This window comes from Esox lucius, chromosome 3, assembly GCF_011004845.1.
Source record: "Esox lucius isolate fEsoLuc1 chromosome 3, fEsoLuc1.pri, whole genome shotgun sequence".
Taxonomy (NCBI): Eukaryota; Metazoa; Chordata; class Actinopteri; order Esociformes; family Esocidae; genus Esox; species Esox lucius.
The window spans coordinates 20,256,195-20,279,149 of NC_047571.1; the positions used below are offsets into that span (position 1 = coordinate 20,256,195).

The 22,955-nt window shown below is 43.2% G+C and overlaps 1 protein-coding gene across 6 annotated transcripts in view; it reads left to right on the forward strand.

Moving 5' to 3' along the window:
• The window catches only part of epha4b (eph receptor A4b), a 94,866-nt gene that overhangs the window by 11,967 nt on the left and 59,944 nt on the right, over nt 1-22,955 (forward strand). For all 6 annotated transcript variants that reach the window (XR_004575604.1, XR_004575605.1, XR_004575606.1 and 3 more), the window contains exons 2-5: nt 6,335-6,399; nt 11,141-11,341; nt 11,537-11,644; nt 12,318-12,669. Coding sequence is in view for 2 of the 6 variants with exons in the window: in XM_034291437.1 (XP_034147328.1) it covers nt 6,335-6,399; nt 11,141-11,341; nt 11,537-11,644; nt 12,318-12,669 (726 nt within the window). In the remaining 4 variants the exon portion in view is untranslated. The remainder of the gene's footprint in view (nt 1-6,334; nt 6,400-11,140; nt 11,342-11,536; nt 11,645-12,317; nt 12,670-22,955) is intronic.

The window sequence follows — 22,955 nt, forward strand, 5'->3', positions numbered from 1 at the left end:
CCAAAGAGAGAGAGAATGAGAGGCAGCTGGCTGGAAGTATGAAGGACCTCATGTCTTTAGAGTGCATACGGACTTGATACAGTGCTAGCGATCTAAAAAGCCTTTTATGGTTCGCTGGTGTATTGCAGGGTGACTAAGTGGTTGCTTCGGTTAGAGGTTTGGCTTGGTGTTCTTATGTAGAATTGGCGGATAGAAAGGCTGGTTAGAAACGAGAGAGAGTCTGATTTCTTTAACATATCCCCTTGCCTTCTTTTTGCACAGAGAATGTAGAACTCACAGCATGGTGACGAAAATCAATAAACCAGCATGCTACTATGTAACCCGACAACTCTCAGAGTGTGCGTGTGTTTAGTAGAGCTGACAAAAGGGCATCACCAGAGTGGTTTCCAGTAGCTTTCGTCTGCTTCTGCAGACATGACTGCCTACATATTAACCGTTTGATTACTGTACAGTTGTCTGCACTATACAGTTTCTTGTTTAACATTCTCATCATTGATTCTTGACACAAAGTATTATTCATTGAATAGGTCCAGCCTACCCCTGGAGGAACAAATGAACAATATAGGACCTAAGTACAGGATTTTTTGACACCACACCATCGTTCGACATAATTTCCTGCTTAATTCACTTACCTATATTGAACATTAAACAGAAATTAAATTATGAAAAAAGCTAACATTATTTACTAAATAGACAGAGCATCCTCTCTCAGAGTATTGTAGAAGCATCCTCTCTCAGATTACTGTAGAAGCATCCTCTCTCCAAGTACTGTAGAAGGAGCCTCTCTCAGAGTTCTGTAGAAGAATCCTCTCTCAGAGTACTGTTGAAGCATCCTCTCTCAGAGTACTGTAGATGGAGCCTCTCTCAAAGTACTGTAGAAGCATCCTCTCTCAGAGTACTGTAGAAGCATCCTCTCTCAGAGTACTGTAGAAGCATCCTCTCTCTGAGTACTATAGAAGCATCCTCTCTCAGAGTACTGTAGAAGGAGCCTCTCTCAAAGTACTGTAGAGGCATCCTCTCTCAGAGTACTGTAGAAGCATCCTCTCTCAGAGTACTGTAGAAGCAACCTCTCTCAGAGTACTGTAGAAGCATCCCCACTCAGAGTACTGTAGAAGCATCCTTTCTCAGAGTACTGTAGATGGAGGCTCTCTCAGAGTACTGTAGAAGCATCCTTTCTCAGAGTACTGTAGAAGCATCCTCTCTCAGAGTACTGTAGAAGCATCCTCTCTCAGAGTACTTTTAGAGGCATCCTCTCTCAGAGTACTGTAGAAGCATCCTCTCTCAGAGTACTTGTGGAGGCATCCTCTCTCAGAGTACTGTAGAAGCATCCTCTCTCAGAATACTGTAGAAGCATCCTCTCTCATAGTACTGTAGAAGCATCCTCTCTCAGAGTACTTATAGAAGGAGCCTCTCTCAGTACTGCAGAAGTAGGATATGCTGTAAAATGTTGTCTCTAGGTGCCTGGGATTGTACCGAGGTCCTCCTCAATGGATAGTGTGTGTGTTTATTAGATGACTGTGAATCTGAGCCAGATGTGAGTGAGTGAATGATGAGCTGTGTATTTTTACTCTGGGCCAGAGAGTAGGGTTGGATTACTCAGACACAGACTTTACATCAGTCCCAGGAGAGAGGGAGGGAGGGAACGGGAGGGGTCTCATCCCTCTAACAAACTATGATGCTATGGATGTAGATGAAAAGGTAGTGATATCGTTGGAACTACTGGAGGATACCTAAAGTCATGGAAAAATCCTCAAACCAAATAAATATTTATTTCTTCCCAAAACTACCATTAACAAGCAATGTTTTTATTTTATTTTTTACAAAACTCACTTGGAAAAATGCTGTGTTATTAGTGGGATGAAATGTTTTATCACTGAGAAGCATGTATCATTGGGTGATGTGAGTTTAGGAAAGAGGGTGCAACACTAGGGTAATGTTAGGTTGATTTTTAGACATTAGAAGCTCTATAGCCCGCAGACATTCAAAGCTCAATAACTACATTTTTGGCCACTGGTTGGAAAAGCGGCACCGTCTAGCTTAAAAGGGTCCCTGAAAATTGCATACTATGTCATATATGTACCGATTTCTGCCACTTATCTTCAAAATCACTCACTTAAAAACATGGAATTTCATGACTAACTAAGGTATGATGGTGATCCTACTTAAAGATTATGCACAAATAAACAACATATTACACATCCAGGCCAAAACGGGTGGTTAGAAAAGTATTTTTATAATCACAAAGTCCCAGACTGCCTCTTTAAGATACAGATCTTGGTTTAGGCTATTCATATAAAATGGCGTACAAAATTGCAGTCTTGTTTTCCCGATTCTGAGCTGAGTTAAAAAATGGCAGGTGTCATTGTTGACAGCGCTATAAGCAGCCTGCACATGCAATGAAAGTAGCCTGGGACTGACAACCCAAAAATATGACATTTAATAGCTCCTTGATCAGATGATGCTGGTGGGTTTATTCACAGGGAAGGACCATATTGAACACCCTTTATCCAATTTTGCACTTTTATATAAATATTTTAAACTCTACAATTTAAATAAAGTTTTTACCATATGACTGAAACACCGCATTTCAATGGTAAAAGTATTCCTTACATTTGGAGGTGCATTATCCACTTTTTGGATTTTTTTTATATTTTTTGCAATTAGTTATTGGGAAAATCAAAGGGTGTGCAATGTGTGGCCCTTCCCTGTGAATAATACAACATTGATTAGAAACACCTCGATCATGAGATCAAAGCGATTTTGTCGAATATTTATTTACAAAGAAGTTGAAAACATATAAGATCAAAAAATTGTGTGCAGCATGCCTCTCTACAGTATGTATAGAATAATTTATCATAGAAATCATGTGTCGCAGTCACATGGCCTAAAAGCTAGTGCATTTGTAAAGATTCAGATGTTTACATTAAATCCTTTACACTCTTAGTTAGAAAACCAAATGGTGTGTAATGTTTGGCCTGATCCTGAGAGAAATGCACCATCCATTAGAAGTGTTTAAGTCATCTGATCAAAGCGCTTTTGAAATTCTAGCATGTGCATTCTATAATTTTTTAATACAAATGTTTATAGAAAATATATATTGACAACCATTTTAATAAGTCAATAATGTGCAGCATGTTTCCATTCCTTCTGGACAGTTTAACATTGGTTTCAAGTTTGTAGGTGAAAATTGTGATCATGCACTTGATGTTCTCTTTTGACTTGCATTGGCTTTGCGCAGACTCCCTAAATTGTTGAGGGTAATGTGTTGTGTAATTTTAAGACTTTGTAGGAGTTGAGAAAACAGGACCTGTGTGGTGTGGTACAAATATCTCTTTTATAAATAGCCTAACCTGAGGTCTGCCACTTGAATTGTCTGCGAGACATTGAGTTTTGAATGTCTGAATATTTGTCAAATATTGAACATCATGCTAACTTTACTATGGTAACAGACATGATGTTCGCTGTTCTAGTAAACTTATGTGTTTATTGTTATTTATCATCTTTTCTGATTTCACAGTAGCTGTTTTAATTTCATCAAACTGAGAAAATAATAAGATAGGAAGATTTCACTAGCTAATGCTAGTCTAACTAGCTAATGCTAGTCTAACTAGCTAATGCTAGTCTAACTAGCTAATGCTAGTCTAACTAGCTAATGTGACATTTTCTGCATTGCAACTCAATTTAGATAATTAGCTAAATTCTAATCCTACCTGATTGCTGCTGTTTCAGGTCCTTCTCATTTGAACATTTAGGCCTGTCATTTTATTTCCATCTTGAATTGATTAGCCAGATTAGGCTCATACAATCTAGTGGTGTCAGCAGCAGACAGGATACAGTTGCTAATGTTTTATTGATGAGAGAATGGGTCATTGATCACAAGTGATAAGTGCTATTGACAGGCGGTGTCAGGACAGAAAGTGTGTGACCCAGAGTCCCCAGGCCCTTATTGAACACAGGGAAAGTGTGGTCAATGCTGTAGAGGTCACCTCAGACAGACATCAGAGCTCTAGGTAACATAGGTCTGGTCCGGCGACTTTACTGTGTGCTATGGAAATCAGTATCAGGTATTGACATGCTGTTACAATCAAAGCACTGTTAATCCCTGGTTACCATATGTGTCCATGTTCCGAATGATGGAGTCTAACTGCCCTTTATTGTTGGATAAGTGAGGCTTGACTGAAACTGGCGGGGCTGACCTTTACTGCACAAGTTCTCTGCTGTACATTTTTCTCTCTATCTTTCTCTCTCTCTCATACACACCCACTCGCACACATGCGTTTGTCTTTTTATCCCTGTGGGGAGCTAAGACCTAACCCTGACTCATAAATCCATGTTCTCTATTCTTTAGCCATAAATCTATCCCTAAACTTAACCTCAATAACCAGAGGTTTATGCTTAGACTGAACCTAGCCCTAACGGCTAACCCTGAACCTAATTGGTAATGCCTAAACCCCAACCCTATGCCTAAGTGTAAGTTTTTCCCCGAACCAGAAATTGAAATGTTCTTAGTGGGAACTTATTCAGGTTTAGCATGTTTGTGAGGACATAATGTCCCTACATGTACACATAGATGGGTCATACAGACACAGAAACATGGATCATACAAACACACAAAGGCATGGATCATACAAACACACACAGACACTCTGCAACCTGTAATGCAGCATGACAGCCCGGTCATATTGAGATGTGTAGAGTGACTCACACAGTTCAAAATACAGAGACAGGAAAGAGGATGTACGAAGCATAAAAAGTAACCAAGAGGGAGTGATAGAGAGAGGGAGAGGGGGAGAGAAAATAGCACAGACAAGAAAAGATAGAGCAAGAAAAGATGAAGATAGAAGAAGAGAAAAATAAAAGAGGGAGAGGACGAGAGAGATGGAGAGAATGAGAGAATTTGGTAGAAAACATGTGGGACTGTTCTGCTGGTAGAGCTGCTACCTGCTGACTAGATAAATGACCCATGCATACAGAAGACACACTCTGCTCACTGCTTTATTCATTTAGAAATGTCACTTTCAGAGAGGAATGTGCTTCTACAGCCCCCAGACCCAGCCTCCCTCTGAGGGCAGGAAAGCAGGGAGGAAAAGGAGGGAGGAAAGGCTAAATATCTAAATATGGAGCCGGAGCCGGATGAGAATATAACATCCACTTGGTTTCTGCTGCTAAGTGTGATATTTTATCTCGAGTGGAAAAAAAATTGTGATATAAAAAGGGTATGACCATTTTATGGTCTTTGTCAAGTTATTGCAATGCATGACATTTCTGGATGATGCACCGGCTTTTCTCACAATAACAGTTTTCATCATCTTCCAAGGATGAACTGCACATCTGGAGAAGCTAAGACAGCCTTACATGACAGACCACAGGCTATAAGCCAGATACATAGACATACTTAACACTCGTGGGAGATGTGGTTCTGGGTGCCGACATTAGCCCTGAAGAACAGCACGTATCAGGTCTGGCTGCAGTTACAGCCAAAGGATGGTGTTTCAGGTTAATCTTGGGGCCCGGTTAGCTCTTCTGGGGCCTGTGGCTGAGCGCTTTGGAGTAAGGCTCACTTACGCACGGGTCAGACCTCTGGCACAGAATGAGAGAAGGAGAGAGATGCAGAGCGTGTGAAAGGAGTAGGCAAATTGGAAGAGACAGGAGGAGATAGAGGGAGAGATTAAATGAGAGAGATGGAAGGTGAGAGCCAAAGAAGCAGAAAGAGTAAGCGCGCAAGAGTTACAGAGAGGAGGGAGGGAGGGAGAGAGAAAGAAGATGGAGAAAGAGAGGATGGAGAGAGAGAGAGTTGGAGGAGGCGGGCAGCAGCCCCTGCAGATGGAGTGTAATTAAATATGAATGGTTAGCAGTGGTGAGGCTGTAATTAGGCCTGAATTGCTTCAGACAGGGGATACACAGTTCAACCAACGTGGGAGATACTGGCTCAATTTGAATCTAAATGCACCTTGCAGCCAGTGCTTAGCTTCCCTCTCTTTCTCCCTTCATCTCCCTGTCCATCATCTATCCTTCCGCCTCTCGCTCTGAATATTGTCCTCATCTCTGTTGGCCGCTCTCTTCCTTTCTGTTTCTCTTATCAGGACCCCCTCCATCCTTTGGCCTTTGTCCTTTTCAAAAAGGACTGGTACGCGCGTGTTTTTGGCCTGTATTCATGTGAACCAATATGTGTTGTTCTGTTGTACCTGTTGTACCTGCAATCCCACTGACCTCGCTTCACCCCCCCCCCCACCTTTAACCCAGCCTCCAATAAGCACCACGCTCCCCCGCTCCTCTGCTGTCTCACTACGGTAGTAGTATGTGCTGTGTTAACCAGTGTCTTCTCTGTCTGCAGTGACTCTGTTGGATTCCATGTCTGCTCTGGGAGACCTTGGATGGGAGGCCTACCCTGCCGAGGGGGTGAGTAGCACTGTGAATCACTGTCTGTCTGAGACGACCATTTTGGATAAATCTTAATCCACTGCCACTTACAGAGACACAGCCCCTACATCAGGCAGTTGTGTAGACTTGAAGGGATCGGATCAGTGTACTGTACGCAATATGAAACTCTGTTACTGGCCAGCTAGGCGCACTGACATCAGTGAGCTAGTCATTCAATTACAATCAGGCAGTTGTCTAGACTGGAGTGCAGGGTTTATTCAGTTGCCCCTGGTGCAGACTGCAAAGAGAGAGAGAGGGAGAGAGAGAGAGAGAAGAAGAGAGAGAGAGAGAGAGAGAGGGGAGAGTGTGTTCGACTGATGGCTTCTTAAGCGCTTCAGCTATATATGGAATCTGGTGGGTGAATTTCCAAATGATTTCCGCTGCACCGAAAATAGTGTGACAGACGCTGTTCTTTTTTTTGCCTCTCTAATTTGGGGGGATGCATATTATTACGTAACACTCAGGTTTTGCTGCATAGCGGACTGCTCTGTAGGAAACATCCAGGAGGTCTCAGAATGCCCGTGTCTTTAGAACACAAGAGGAGAATGCAGGAAAACACACTAACCAGTGATGAGACATTCTGCAGAAGATTTCAGATTAATGTAACAGTAGAAACCAGCTAAAAGACAAAGACAGGCATAGAGGGCTACAATCAGGGGTGCCTTTTATCTGTCGGGGTATAGTCATCGACTGAAAGGACTTTCATTTGTATAGCTCCGTTAGCTGGCAACCCCAAGGCCGTGGGTTGGTGGTAGCATGAATGCTGAGCTGAAGCACAATGTTAACCATATACATGGGTTACATACACAGCATTTCAAATACTTGAGGTAAGCTTGGTCAGATGGGGAGTGAAGTTTGTCCTTATTGGATGGCCATATAAGACCTTTTGCACTGAGTAAAAATGATCCCCTTCATTTGTTTAACCGTTGGATAAAGACCATCCTATCTCACAGCCACCATTGTTATTCAAGGCTCTTGCTTTGTGCCAGCACCTTCACACCCACTGGCTGAGTGCAGGAGGGAACAGCGGAGTTGCAGCCAGTTACTTCAGATGACACACAACACGCAGGCTGGCTGAGTCACTCTACAGCAACAGCACATGACAACAGGGAGGATGATACCCATCATTCCCTCTACTGGCCTGCATTACCCAGACTGCATCTCACCTCACAGCAGCCTGTCTGAAAGAACCTGAGGAATTAGAGAGAGGAACGGGGAGGGGTAAGAGGAGAGAGAGCAAAGGAGAGAGTTGAGGGAAGAGGAACAGAGAGAGAGAAAATGGGGGGGGGGAAGGGGACAAATCCAAGTTTAATTATGCAAGATTTTAATAGTTTTTTATTATATATAAAGTGGAGTTTATTATTGAGTGAGGTGAGACAAACGTTTTAAGCTTTTGTTTTTAAGGTCTTTCGTAATTATTCCAGGCACTGCAGCAGAAAATCTAAAACGAGTGTCAACCAAAGAAATACAGGCTCCACAAGTGACCAGAGTGAGATATCTACTGGAGTGCCCATTACTATTGGAGGAGCAGATGTTAGGAATGAACTAAAGAGGACTAATAGACATCATTAAGTATACTTGGAGGACAGGCAGGTTGAGGTAGGCTCTGATTAAAGAGCGTACTTTTTTATGGTATTAAGGAGTAGATGGAGATGAGAAAAGGTTTGTTCACCAACAATAACAAACACACAGAACTGGGGCGGACCCAAGAATCAAACAATGAGGATTGTCCACACATACTGTCAATGGTGTGGACAGCACATCCTCAGATTTACACAGGTAATAAGTACAGTATTTACGCTGGTAATAACTAAACAATTTACACAGGTAATAACTCCAAGATTTACACTGGAAAAAACTAAATGATTTACACAGGTAATAACTACAAGATTTACACTAGTAATAACTACTTACACTGATAATAAGTAAACAATTTAAACAGTTATTTACTTGATGCTAAACACTGGTAATAACTACATGATTTCCACATGTAATAACTAGAGTATTTCCACAGGTATTAACTAGATGATTTCCACAGGTAATAAATAGATTACTTACACAGGTAATAACCATTTGATTTAGATTTGCACAAATAATACAGGATATACACATGTAATAACTTGATGATTTACACAGGCATTAAGAAGAACATTTTACAGGTTATAGACGATTTACACAGGTTTTAACTAGATAATTAACACAGGTAATAAATAGATGATTTACACAGGTATTAACTACATGATTCACGCTGGCAATAACTAAAGGAATTACTTGCATTTGTCTTTTCATAGGGCTTTTCTTCCTAACAAGAAGCAGCCATTTATACCGTAACCGAGTCTGACAGGTGGAAGCAACTGGGAAAACGGAGACACTTTATGGGCTACAGCCCCTCTCCTTCACTCGCCAGACTAACATAGGAAAGACAGTGGGAAAGGAGAAACTCTCAAAAGGAGAAAGAAGAGGGAACAGATAGAGAGAAAGAAAATGGTTAGGCGCTAAGGAGCATGTCTCACAGGGTCTTGTGTTTCATATAAGATTATGTTATTGAACTCTGACTCCTAAACCTGCCAACAGATCACATAGATAGACATTCCCACCGTTCAGATTTAGCCTTGGCTTAAAAGCTGTCTCCCTGACTTCATCTACAGCCACTTGACCCTCGCGGGTCAGACTTAATATGGCCCGCCCCAGAGCCAGATGTGTGAGTCTGGAAGGAGCGACCCATTTCTGTCACACAGAGGGGCCGTTTCTGCTTCTGCCGGGGGATAGGAAACTGGTACAAACCAGTAATGATATTGCTTTTAAAATAGAGGCCCTATATCTTCATTCATTTATTTGGGAGCACCTCCTTCTGTTCCTCTCTCTCGCTCTCTCCCTCTTTCCCTCTCACTCTCTTTGTCTCTCAGCCAGACGCTGTTTCAGAGTTTGATGGCCAATTAAGTCTAAGTATCTGTAACTACCAGATGATTGCAGGGGGACATTATGTTAAGCCAATGAAGGGTTGAACCTGAGCCCTGATCCGACAGTTTTGCTTCAAAGCAGTCAGGCCTGCTTCGTTGTGTTTGGCTGAAGGAGTTTAGCGCTCAACGATGAAAGTTGTGTCCAGAATGCTAATTAGTGGTCAGACCTGCCATCACTATAGCAACAGGTTCACAGATTGTGTGTTTGTGTTCAGTGATTGAGAGAACAGCTAAACTCTTCAACCTGTCTAAACAATTCTCCGAAAACGGAAAGGAATGTCGGAAAAGCATCATCCATATTTATAATATGAGAATTATTTTGTTTAGATTTAAAGCAGACGCTCGGTTGATTTTCTCTTATTTGCTGGCAATGGCTTTAAGAAAATACAAACATCTTGAATTTGACCAGCGTCATTGGACATCCTTTGGTAGAGGCAAAGAAACCCACCTGGTCACCAGTCCAAATGGCCTGACAATCAACACACTCCATCACATGGAAACTGCTCCTTACACAATTAAGGACGTCTGTAAAATTGTCCTACTCAACCTCAATCCTGAGAGAAATAAACACAGCGTAATAAAGACTTCTTTCTTCCTCAAAAACCATCCCCTTAACGCCATAATCACTGCTCTCTAGGGAACCAGCGTGTGTGTATGGTTTTCTCTCTGGTCCGACTGGTTCTGCTCCACACAGATGGGTCCATTTTGCTGGCAGCCGTGTCTGTAATTTACCCTTATTCATTCCTCCTTCGTTTTCTCTCTCTCTATCCTCATCTGTTTTGTTGTTTTTCTTACTGATTAAACAGAGAGAGAGAGAGAGAGAGAGTTGGCTTATATATAACACAACTCTCTTCTATATGGCTGGCACTCATACTATCCTTGTAGTTCTAGGCGGTTCACAAGCCTTAGATGTAGTGATTTACCTAGCCAGGTAACTCCTAATCCTTCCTAATGACATTGTGTTTGTCCAGAACTGTGTCCTATCCTGGGCAGCTTGGTGCTGCCTTGTCCAGCCGGTCTGCTGTGGACTCAGTGGATTGGCTGGAGAGCTGAGTGAGCGTCTGTTTCATTCTCTTTTAGTACTTGGCCAGTCAAGTTTAATTCTCCTCAAAATCAGAGCTTTTTCTTCCTAGTCTCAAACAGGCTTGTTTTTCTCTTACTCCCTCCTCTCATGTCATTTTCTCTCTCTCTTGCTCAGTCTTCTTCACTCTCTACTGTCTCTATTTCCTCTTCGGTGTAATTTGCTTCTCATCCAAGTGAAATGACAGGGAAAGTTTCACAACAACCAGTTGCAGTGAGCAGAACATTATGTTTGAGTGCACATTTGTTTGTCTGATGTTTGATTGTTAAATGTGATATGTGTCCATCAGTCAGTAGGACGTATATCCAGAGCCTGGAAAGACTGGCGCTGCACACTGAAGGTGGTGTTGTATGTCTTCTCCCCACAAATGACATTCATTCTGAGATAGCTCATTGTGTGTCTGTGTTTAAGTCTGTCTGCTTCCCCTTTGGTAGATCCCAGCCTATGAAACTCTCAGAAACCACACTGGTTTATTTTCCTTTCCTTGAAGGAACAGAAATGTTTTCTCTCTCATGCGAGAAGTCTTCTAAATTACTGCTCTGAACACGAGTGGAAGCAGATGGCATTGGTAACATGTGAGCGGAGACAAAGTAACTCTGTCCCCCCCGTTTCTCTCAGTCACACACGCACACGCACGCACGCACACGCTCTGTAACCCCTGTCCCTTCTCTCTGTACAGTGGGAGGAGATCAGCGTAATGGATGAGAGGAACATTCCGATGCGGACCTACCAGGTGTGCAATGTGATGGAGGCCTATCAGAACAACTGGCTCAGAACGAGGCACATCGCCCGTGACGGGGCCCAGCGCGTCTACATTGAGATCAAGTTCACCCTCCGAGACTGCAACAGCTTGCCGGGAGTACCTGGCACCTGCAAAGAGGTCCGTCTGCCTGCGTGTCCTTACCTGACTGTGCTCTGCCTTGCGAACAGGGTTCAGTAGTCCTCTGTGGTAAAGGTCGGGGTTGAATGAATGTTCACAGTGCTTCAGGTTTAGGCTAGAAGTGACCTGTCTGTCAAGGGTGGGTTCCATCAAGCTACAGCATCAGATAACAGAATGTGCATTTTTGTGTTCCAGACATTCAACATGTTCTACTATGAGTCCAACAATGTCAACCAGTGGTACATCAAGGAGAGTAATTACATCAAAATAGACACCATCGCTGCTGATGAGAGCTTCACACAGGTCAGTGGAAAGATTCTACCAATGTAGAAGCTGTCTATAACAACCCCCATTCCTAACATTAACCACAGATCTGGAATTGGCTTCACTTACCCCCAATCCTAGCATAAACCACAGATCTGGAATCAGCTTACCTTACCCCCATTCCTAACATAAACCACAGATCTGGAATCATCTTACCTTACCCCCAATCCTAGCATAAACCACAGATCTGGAATCAGCTTACCTTACCCCCAATCCTAACATAAATCACAGATCTGGAATCAGCTTACCTTATCCCACATTCTAACATAAACCAAAAATCTGGAATCAGCTTACCTTATCCCACATTCTAACATAAACCACAAATCTGGAATTAGCTTACCTTACCCCCAATCCTAACAAAAACCACAGATCCGGAATCAGCTTACCTTACCCCCAATCCTAGCGTTAACCACAGGTCTGAGATCAACAAACCTTACCCCAAATCCGGACATAAATCACAGATCTGGGGTCAGTGTATCATACGTTACTACCCTGAACCATTAGAAGTATGACTGAGGATCCAGCTCTGGACCAGAGGGCCAAACAATCCCCATATGAATGATATGACACTAGATATGATGTCATATCCTACCAGCAGGGTTCTAGCTGAAACAGAACTGCCTCGTAACCTCCGTCTGGTCTCCTTTCCCAGGTCGATGTTGGAGACCGTGTGATGAAGCTGAACACAGAGGTGCGTGACATCAGTAACCTGAGCAAGAAGGGGTTCTACCTGGCCTTCCAGGACCTGGGGGCTTGCATCGCTTTGGTCTCGGTCCGTGTCTTCTACAAGAAGTGTCCCCTCACCGTGCTCAACCTGGCTCAGTTCCCTGATACCGTGACAGGGGGCGACTCGGCCCTAGTCGAGGTCAGAGGGGTGTGTGTCAACGCCTCGGAGGAGTTTGAGGCTCCCAGGATGTACTGCAGTGCGGACGGGGGCTGGCTGGTGCCCATTGGGAGGTGTGTTTGCCAGCCGGGATATGAGGAGCAGATGGATGTCTGCCAACGTAAGTGGACGCAAACTTTATTATGTGTGTGTGTGTGTGTGTGTGTGTGTGTGGTGGCTTTTGTCAGTGGGGACGTGTGGGACCTTTCCTCTACGAATGCTTGCTTACAAGGTGTAACATTCGTGAGGGATTGTGCTAGTCTGTGACTTCACATACACTAACAATGTGCATTTCCACGGCAGACACTTTTTCCTCAGAAAGGGAACACTTTCCAGTACATCTGTTAGGAATCAGGGAGAAACTGTGCCGTAGCTATACGGTCCTGTTAGATGGAATCGGTTAGTGTCCTGTAGTTTCTGATAGATGGGTTCTAGTGTCCTGTGGGTTCTGTTAGATAGGTTCAGTTGTCCTGTAGGTTCTGTTAGATGGATTCAGTTGTCTTGTAGGTTCTGATAGATGGGTTATAGTATCATGTGGGTTCTGTTAGATGGGTTCAAGTGTCCTGTAGGTTCTGTTAGATGGGTTCTAGTTTCCTGTTGGTTCTGTTAGTTGGGTTCTAGTGTCCTGTGAGTTCTGATAGATGGGTTCTAGTGTCCTGTGGGTTCTGTTAGATGGGTTCTAGTGTCCTGTGGTTTCTGATAGATTGGTTCTAGTGTCCTGTGGGTTCTGTTAGCTGGGTTCTAGTGTCCTGTGGGTTCTGTTAGATGGGTTCTAGTGTCCTGTGGGTTCTGTAGGACGTAGATCAGCAGTGTGTACAGTACTGTAGTAAGAATGGGGAAACTGTGTCACAGAGACTATGAATGACATGAGACAACAATGGAGTGGATGCCATTGTGGTTTACCAGGACAGACTGAAAATGACTGTGGGTATGTGGGTTACTACACCCTGTGTGTGTGTGTGTGTGTGTGTGTGTGTGTGTGTGTGTGTGTATGTCTGTACGCAGCAAGTTAAATGTTCTGAAAGAGAATGAGAATGCTCCGAGGCAGTTTCTGTTAGTAAGTGCGAGGATAAGTCAGAAGTGAATGTACCAACATTACAGTAATGGAGTGTCTCTGGTGGGATGGTAGGAGACCATTGAGACATCCCAGGTTTAATCAGTCCCTGATCAGAGGGGAACCATGTAAAAGACCATGTAAAACCATGTAAAATACCATGTAAAAGAGTGGTGATGGCCTCCATGGCCAGGGTTAAATATTAGGGCTTTAGTGTAAATTACTGATTGCAGTGTTTTACAGTCCCTCAGTTCAAACGTCGTTGACTCTTCAATCTGATGTGTGACTCAATTCTGTCCAAGAAAAGTAAATGAGCCAAGCCAATTAGCTACCTTTAACTCAATAACTATGTTTGTGTGTGTTTGTGTGTGTTTGTGTGTGTGTATGTATGCGCATGTTTGTCCTGTGTGTATTTGTTGCCAGTTTATGTGTACAAATGTGTGTGTCTCTGACGTGTGTGCGTATTATATACAATAATTATGTCATTTTATTTACAGGATCAGGGGTCAGGTATATGTCTGTGCCTTTTTTTCTAAAGACATAAGGAGAGACACAGACAAACACAAAGAGGGAGAGAGAGACGTACACAGACAGAGAGTAAAAGACAGAGAAATAGAGATAGAAACATAGACAGAGGTACAGTTTGGGTTTTCAAAACCATTTATTTTAAACTAAATTCTCAAAACAATTACATACAACAGCGCAATGTGCCGGTCCAGAAATCATCTCCAACACACAAACAGCTCCCCTATAACCCCACAATTTCATGGTGGAGAATAATTCAAAATCCCTCTTTATTCTGCCAAGAGAGACACACCGAAAGAGAGAGAGAGAATGAGAGAGAGAATGAGAGAGAGAGAGAATGAGAGAGAGAATGAGAGAGAGAATGAGAGAGAGAGAGAGAATGAGAGAGAGAATGAGAGAGAGAATGAGAGAGAGAGAGAATGAGAGAGAGAATGAGAGAGAGAGAGAGAATGAGAGAGAGAATGAGAGAGAGAATGAGAGACAGAGAGAAAAAGCTGTAGTGAGAGAGACATAGAAAGTCTCAAACAGATAGATGCACACAGAGAGAATGAAACATTCAGAAGGGAAAAACAGAGAGACTGAGAGATGTTCTGTCATTAATAAGCAAGACAGTTAATTTCTTTGATTCGGCCACTCTGAATAAGAGCATCTGCTAAATCACTGAAATGTAAAAAAAATAAATTTGGCATCTAGATTTTGAAATTTTAACTCCATTGATTATTGTCTGGTCTTGTTCAATGTCGTATCTAGAACAACTACGTAAATGTTAAGAAAAACTCGAAAAGATCTATCAGATCTGCTTTTAACAAAGAGGTCTGAAGGACACAAAGAGATGGGACACCCCTGTGTAACACTCTAATGTGTCCCCAGGAGAACAGCCACAATGCTTTTAGTGCAAAACGCTCCACTCCAAACAAAAAAGGTGTCTGCCCTGCCTTCAGAAACACTCAGAGCTTTTGAGGAGCATCCACAGGGAAAACTAAGGTTACACTGACTCACTAATGCATTTAAATCAGCCTGTCTTTCCTTCTCTCATCTATCTATCTCCCCATCTCTCTCTCTTTCCTATCAGCCCCCAACTCTCAAGTCAATTTCAATTTGAAGGGGCTTTATTGGCATGGGAAAGATTGGTTCACATTTCAATAAGCGAGTGGAGAATGAGAAAGATAAATTCAAAATGATAAAAAAACACAAGTGAAACATGTAATTCTAAATAAACATTACATACACTAAATAAAAGCATTTCAAAATGTTTAACTATGTGGTGTTGTAAGAAAGTTTAATTGTGGCTGACAAGGGAAAATAAATAAACAGATATGATAAAACAGTTATGTTTTTCTATGTTGTTTGTTCTCCACTAGTTGCTTTTTTCTCATGGTCATGGCTCACAAATCTTGGTGAGATTGCACTTTGAGGTATTCCACCAAACAGATATGGCTGGTTTTGAGGATTGATTTGATTTCCGATTCTTTAAAAAAACATTAAGAAAAGATTAAAAAGTGCAGCTCAGTTTCCTCCACTTTTTTATGTGCAGGGAGCACAAGCATTTCTCAGAAGTACCAGATAATTACAAAACGTGTTAGGCCCAGCTTCATCCTAAACAGTCTGATATTTCCCCTGAATCTCTAGCCACAGTGTGGAGAGTTATCTGTTTTGTTTTGATCATGATTTCACTTGATCTAGTAGTGTTACTGTGTGTTGGGTCCAGCTAGCATAGGAGGCTCTCAGGTAGGTGCATTTCTTTGTTTACTGGAGGGCAATGATGCATTTCTGGCTATAATTTATGTTTATTTTCCTGGCATCACCATGTTTTTGTGTTACTGAGAACGCCGAAGGTCCAAGTCTGAAAGAATTTACAAAGCACAGCGATTTCCTCCATGTATGCATCTTAAAATGGTGCATCCACGTCACCAATAACAGTTAGAGTGTTTTGGCACAAATTGGGTCTTCCTGAAATGCACAAAACTGCCCACAATCCTTGCTTTTGTCTGATTTCACTGCAAGACTGTGTGGTCTTGGTTGCGGAGTGAATCACCAAACAGATGATCACAAACAGTGGACAGCTGATTTGTGTCATAGGGTATGGACTTAAGACATTTCTGCTGCCCTCGCCAATTATTTATTATAAACGTTGAAAGGAATGAAGCTGCTGTTTAACTTCCCAAAGTTGCTGTTTGCAGGGATTTCCCTGTAATTATTGGTTTCCACATGTTTGGATTGGTTTGATCAGATCTTGATTTCACATAGTGCGGATGCTGCCTGTGTTGATTATACTGAACAGTTTAAGAATGGCTAATTTAAATCTGTGGACTTTATGTTTGATCAGTTTGTTCAGTTTACGATCTTGTCTCCCCTCTCGCTCAATCTCTTACATTCTCTTTGTGTATAGCTAATTGTATATAACTCTCTCACCCCTCTCACCCACCTCCCACCTAACTCTCTCACCCATCTCTCCCACCTCCCACCTGACTCTCTCATCCCCCTCACCCACCTCCCACCTAACTCTCTCACCCTTCTCTCCCACCTCCAACCTAACTCTCTCATCCCCCTCTCCCACCTCCCACCTAACTCTCTCACCCTTCTCTCCCACCTCCAACCTAACTCTCTCATCCCCCTCTCCCACCTCCCACCTAACTCTCTCACCCTTCTCTCCCACCTCCAACCTAACTCTCTCATCCCCCTCTCCCACCTCCCACCTAACTCTCTCACCCCTCTCACCCACCTCCCACCTAACTCTCTCACCCTTCTCTCCCACCTCCCACCTAACTCTCTCATCCCCCTCTCCCACCTCCCACCTAACTCTCTCATCCCCCTCTCCCACCTCCCACCCCTCCTTCACCTCCTGTCTGGTGTGTACTGAGTAAGGTGTTAATGGAATCATTATGTTCCTGTCACCCAGCCAAGCACCAAGCTACTGCAATTATATAGATTATGTTATCTTTCCTTTGCTCTATATTTTGCTTCTATTCTCTTGTTCTGTAATGGTACTGCCCATCCCCTCCTCTACATTCACGTTAGCCCATTTGGGATCCTTTCTTCCTCAATTCACCTGCCCTCCCCCTGCTCCCTCTCTGCAACCCCCCCCCCCCACCCCCCCACTCTCTGTCTCACACTCTCTATCCGTTATGTCACTAAGGGGCTCAGGGATCTCTGGCCTGATGATTGCGTTCTCCTGTATTTAAACATTTATCAGCCATGGATCCATCCATCTCTCCTTTTTACTGTCTCTCTGGTTCTTCAAGCCAAAACAAAATGAATATTGAAATGAGAAGTAACGTGATGTGTTTTAGTCACGTTAGTCATTCGTTTACTGTATGTAGGTCAAAAGAGATTTCATCTACACAGCTTTCTCTTTCATCTCTTGTTTCCCCTCTGTTTGTCACCCGTTTCTGTCCTCAGTATCCATAGGCCCATCCTGCCTCTCTCTTTACCTCCCTCGCCATGTCTCTGCACTCCTATTGGCTGTGAAGCCTACAGTACATTCACATGAAATCATCCTCATCTGGTCTCTTACTGGGGTTATATAATCATCCAATACACACACATTTTCTCTCTCTTTCTCACAGACACACGCAAACACACACGCTGGCTAATACAGGTATTTTTATGTAATAATCGTCCCTGTCTCCTTCACTCTCTCTGTGCATGTCAGTGTCTCTCTGTCAGTAAGCCGTGTCCCTGCATGCAGCCTGTGGTAGTTGAACCCCTGGGGGGCCACAGTGACGAATCACGCTGTACAGCTGTCTGGTCCTGACAGCGCCAATTACTGAACCACTGGACAAAGAGGAGGAAAGAGTGGAGAGAGATGGGAAGAGAGAGTAGAGAGAGAGAGAGAGAGGAGACATGGGGAGAGAGGGAGGGGAGATGGGGAGAGAGAGAGGAGACATGGGGAGAGAGAGAGAAGAGAGATAATACTGTGCAAGTGGAATTGATGGAATCAGACCTCAGAAGATCAGAAGATCTTGTTACCTTGGGCCCGCTTGGCTTGGTGTGTCATGTGTCGCTCTCCACAACAGACGTGTGTCGTCCTCCACAACAGACGTGTGTCGCTCTCCACAACAGACGTGTGTCGTCCTCCACAACAGACTTGTGTCGCCTTCCACAACAGGCGTGTCGTCCTCCACAACAGACGTGTGTCGTCCTCCACAACAGGCGTGTATCGCCCTCCACAACAGGCGTGTCGCCCTCCACAACAGACGTGTGTCGTCCTCCACAACAGACGTGTGTCTCTCTCCACAACAGACGTGTGTCGTCCTCCACAACAGACGTGTGTCTCTCTCCACAAGAGACGTGTGTCGTCCTCCACAACAGACGTGTGTCTCTCTCCACAACAGACGTGTGTCTCTCTCCACAACAGACGTGTGTCGTCCTCCACAACAGACGTGTGTCTCTCTCCACAAGAGACGTGTGTCGTCCTCCACAACAGACGTGTGTCTCTCTCCACAACAGGCGTGTGTCTCTCTCCACAACAGGCGTGTGTCTCTCTCCACAACAGGCGTGTGTCGCATCTCACTTTCCTTTCAGATCAAGGAGACACAACACCCTGTCCTTGAGATGATCATGTCTCCCTGTCAGGCGTTCACTTAGTCATCCAATCCAAACTGGGCTGAATAACACAGACACAGCTTAACATTCATGTCAGTGTGGCCTTCTCGTGAGAGAACTGTGTCCCTGTGAGGTAATGAAAGGTTTGGCTTGGAAAACAGATGTAGGAACAAGGTTAATCTAGAGACCTGTGAAAGACATTGGGCTCATGTAGACACAGCTCTATGTGTGTGTATGTTTAAAGCCCTACTGGGAATGATTTTATTACCTGCCTAACACAAAGTCATGTCTCTGTCCCATCCGTTACTAGTGGAAGTGGGTTGATGTGTGTGTGTGTTGATGTGTGTGTGTGTTGATGTGTGTGTGTGTGTGTGTGTTGGCGTGTGTGTCTTTGCGTGTGGTAATTCTGGCTAGTCAGTAAAGCCTACATGAGCATGTGTGTATTCCCCTCATAGACCTTTGGAAGGTCCAGAACTCCCGCCCTAATCCTTCAATCTCCCAACCCACAGCCCCGACCTGCGCCAATTCTCCTGCTCCCTGGACTGACAGGAAAAGAAAGACTGAGAAATGACGGTGTGTATGTGCATGTGGGTGTGTGTCTGTGATAGAAAGACAAAGCGAGTGAAAGCTAGAGACTTAAGGTAGTAAGCTGTTGAAGTGTTAGACAGCGGGAATGCTTTACCTTGGCCCAGATGTTATTGTAAGAGCAAAGTACAGATAAAAAGGTTTGAAGAAAAGACACCTGAACATCAATTTCCCACTCCATTTTGACCTCTCTCTTCATACCTATCTTGGATCTATCTTTTTCAGTCGGCCTCTATTGATATTCAACCTTTCTCTCTTAATCACTCCTTCTGCCTATCTGGCTTCTTCCTGTGTCCAGGTCTTCTCCTGTGGAAATGGCTGAGTCCTGGTCAGGTAGAAGCTGCTATAAAAACGGTGTGGTTGAAAAGCAGGCCAAAGACTTCAGTGAGAGAACAGTAAATGCTGGAACAACTCGCATCCTAATATAGAACCTATTTTCCCTGGGGGGCGTGGGTGGGTGGGAGGGAGGGAGGGACAGAGAGACATGGTGGAAGTTGGAGAGAGAGATGGAGAGATAGAGAGACAAGATGGAAGTAGGAGAGAGAGAGACTGAGAAAAACACCATGGAAGGTAGAGAGAGGTGATGGAAGATGGAGAGAAAGAAAGGGACTAAAGAGAGGGACAAAACACCATGGGGACATAAAGCATATTTGATGTTTATTGAGCTCATTCTGTGTTCTATTGAGAAACACACAGATACTAAAGATCCTTTATGGATTAAGATAACCATCACAGTTTGTGTTTCTCAGGATGTTAACATTACACAAATTAATTTTACGATGAACAGAAAATGTTTTTTAAACCTCCCATTTTGGCCTGGATGTGCAATCGTTTTTTTTATGTGCATAATCTATAAGTAGAATCCCTATCATGCCTGAGTCAGCCATGAAATTCCACATTTGAAAGTGAGTGGCTTTTAATGACAAGTGGCACAAATTGGCCCAAGCATGACATAGTACACACTTGTTGGGAATGACAAGGCCACTTTTCCAACCAGTGGCCAAAAATCACGGAATTCATTTTCAATGGTTAAAATAAGGCTTAAGGTTTGGGAAAAGCTTAACATAAGAAAAAATGAAAAAGCATGTTATCTCTACATGGATTCAGGCAGCTTAACCACACATCCACCTTCCTCAACAACACAACACCCAAGAACACCACCAGTCTATTTAAATGGAACAGAGTCCACCATTGACCCCAGAAGCTGCTTCAGCCATAAATATTTTCCCCACAGAAAAATAATGACTACAACAGTCTTGGAACTTCTAACCCTGGCAACATCTAAATTGTGGCAGCACATATTTTTCACTACAACTCCATGAAAACATAGCATTTAGTATTTTTCGAATTTAATGGAAGACACCTGACATAAACAAATGACAGATCACAGCACACATTGATAGGCATTCTTCTTGCTACTTCCTGCTTTGTTTTTATTTTTCCTCCCTTTGGCAAGTCCCCCCATTTCGCCACAGTTGACAAGCATACTCGTTGTATTCATTCTATTTCTTTTTGTTTTACCTACCTGGATAGACATGATGTGTGTATCCCCCAGTGTGTCTGTTGGCATAGGGGTGTGCAGGCAGGCGACGAGTCTCCTGGAGAGAAAACTGAGAAGCAGGAAGTGAGTGATTGACCCCCCCCACCCGCCCCGCCCACTCACATACACACACATGCCAATCCATGTGTACACACTCTTTCTCCAGCCCAGAGGTGTATAGGTTCCAGATGTGCATTAGGCCAAGGGACTGCTGTTATTGTACCATGGAGAGCCACTGACTTTAGATTGAAAAGGACCCACAGTCTTTCCTGTAATGGCTCTAGCTGCACTCAAAATGACTCACTTTGCTAAATAGTTAGTCTGTAGTTCTGCGGTATGGTGTGTTAGTGTTCAGACTCTGTGAAATGGAGCTGTGTTGAATTAGAAGCTTGCAGGTCTAGAACCAGTGGTACATCAGGAAATGTGTGTGTGTTGTTCACAAAGACATCTATCCACGCAGGCAGACAAAATAGAAAGAGGAACTGAAGTTTGTGTTGCAGGACGAGGAGGATCCATTTTAAGGAGCACCTTCTCCTTTCCACTTCCTGTGAACTGTCTGTAATCTAGCTCATGCTCTAGCTCATTCGAGGTCCAGAACATTTGTAAATGTAGGAGATACCTTTTCATTGAGACCAACTTGACTTCAGAGTGACAAATTGTAAAAGTCGTGGACACATCGTCTTTGCGACAAACTTGACTTGAGGCTGACAAATTGTGGCTGTGGATTGGCTTTACCTGTCTAACAGCTGAGTGAAGCACAGTATCACATTCCAAAAGTTAGAACTAATAGATGCCTGCACACATGCACACACAAACCTGGATTATATTCAGCATTTACGTCTGTGTGTCTGTGAACCAGTCATTTTACCTCAGTGTTTTGTTGTCTGTAGCTGACAGAGAGAGAAATACGGCAGAAAAAGAGACAGTGTTTGTGTTTGCGTCTGCATAGTGTTTATGAAATCAGTTCCAATTCCAACAACCTATGAGACGAATCTCTCAGTCCTGTTAGAACTGTTTATTTGTTTATTATTTAACCTTTATTTATACAGGGAAATCAAGCTGAGGTCAAGGTTCTTTTTTTACAGCTGGGCCTTGTATTACATTATAGAAAAAGGAAAACCCTCATCCAGAAACAGATAGATATGAAGAACACACATAAAGTAAAGCATTCATAGTCAAACATTCCAAGTGCCTTATACTGTAGGCACCTAGGCATCTAACTTAGCCAAGTTTACAAACTCAGTAATGTGTGTTGTGCTGAGTAGAGGTGTTTGTAGGTGGGAACAAGTTCTATGACAGTACCGTCCAAAGTAGTTCATTTCAAATCATCCAAAACTACATTTTGGTACCTAGAAAACAGCATATACTGTTCTTTATTTTGCATTTAGTACTAACCTAAGATCTACATGTTCATTTTGTAGGTGTTTGAAATCCAACTGTATGGTTGCAAATGCTTGTGCATGAGAGGGAGTAGCCATGCATAGTACTGTGCCATTAGCATATAAATGAAAATGAAATAGCGTAACATATATAATTAATATGCAGAGTAAACGGTATATGCCCCAAAAGTGAACCACTTTATATAAACATGAATGTAGTTTCGGCCTGTTGATTTCAGCCTACGTTCTTTGTATTTTTAAACCATAAGTAAGGTTCCTTCACCTGATAAAGATGGACATGCCCTTTAGCTAGTTAAGTGTATATTTCTTTGTGGAGGGTGGACAATATACCATGACCGTTGTTTCCTAATTTAAGACTTAAAGCTAGTAATTCAAACTCCTTAGTGCAATTACTGACAGAATGGAAAGATTCCTGTTTACAACATCCCCCATTACAGGCAGAGGTAGGCCTCCATTCCCATCCCTCAATTTCTCATTCCCTCCCCCTCTCCCTCGATGCTTCTCCTCCTATGAGGTGAGGTTGGTAACAGAGTAAGCTAGAGGAGCTGAGCGGCGCTACTCTCTCCCTGAATTATTGAAAATGATGAACCGAAAATAACGCAGAAGAGAGAGGGATGAAGCCTCATCCTTTATGAACTGAAAATAACATGGAGGAGAGGAGACTCCAGACGGAAGCAGCTCCTCAGTAAAAGGTACATGACAGCCTGCTGAGAGTCCTTCAGGTACCTTGTGGGAAACTCCGAGCGGGTTGTGATGTG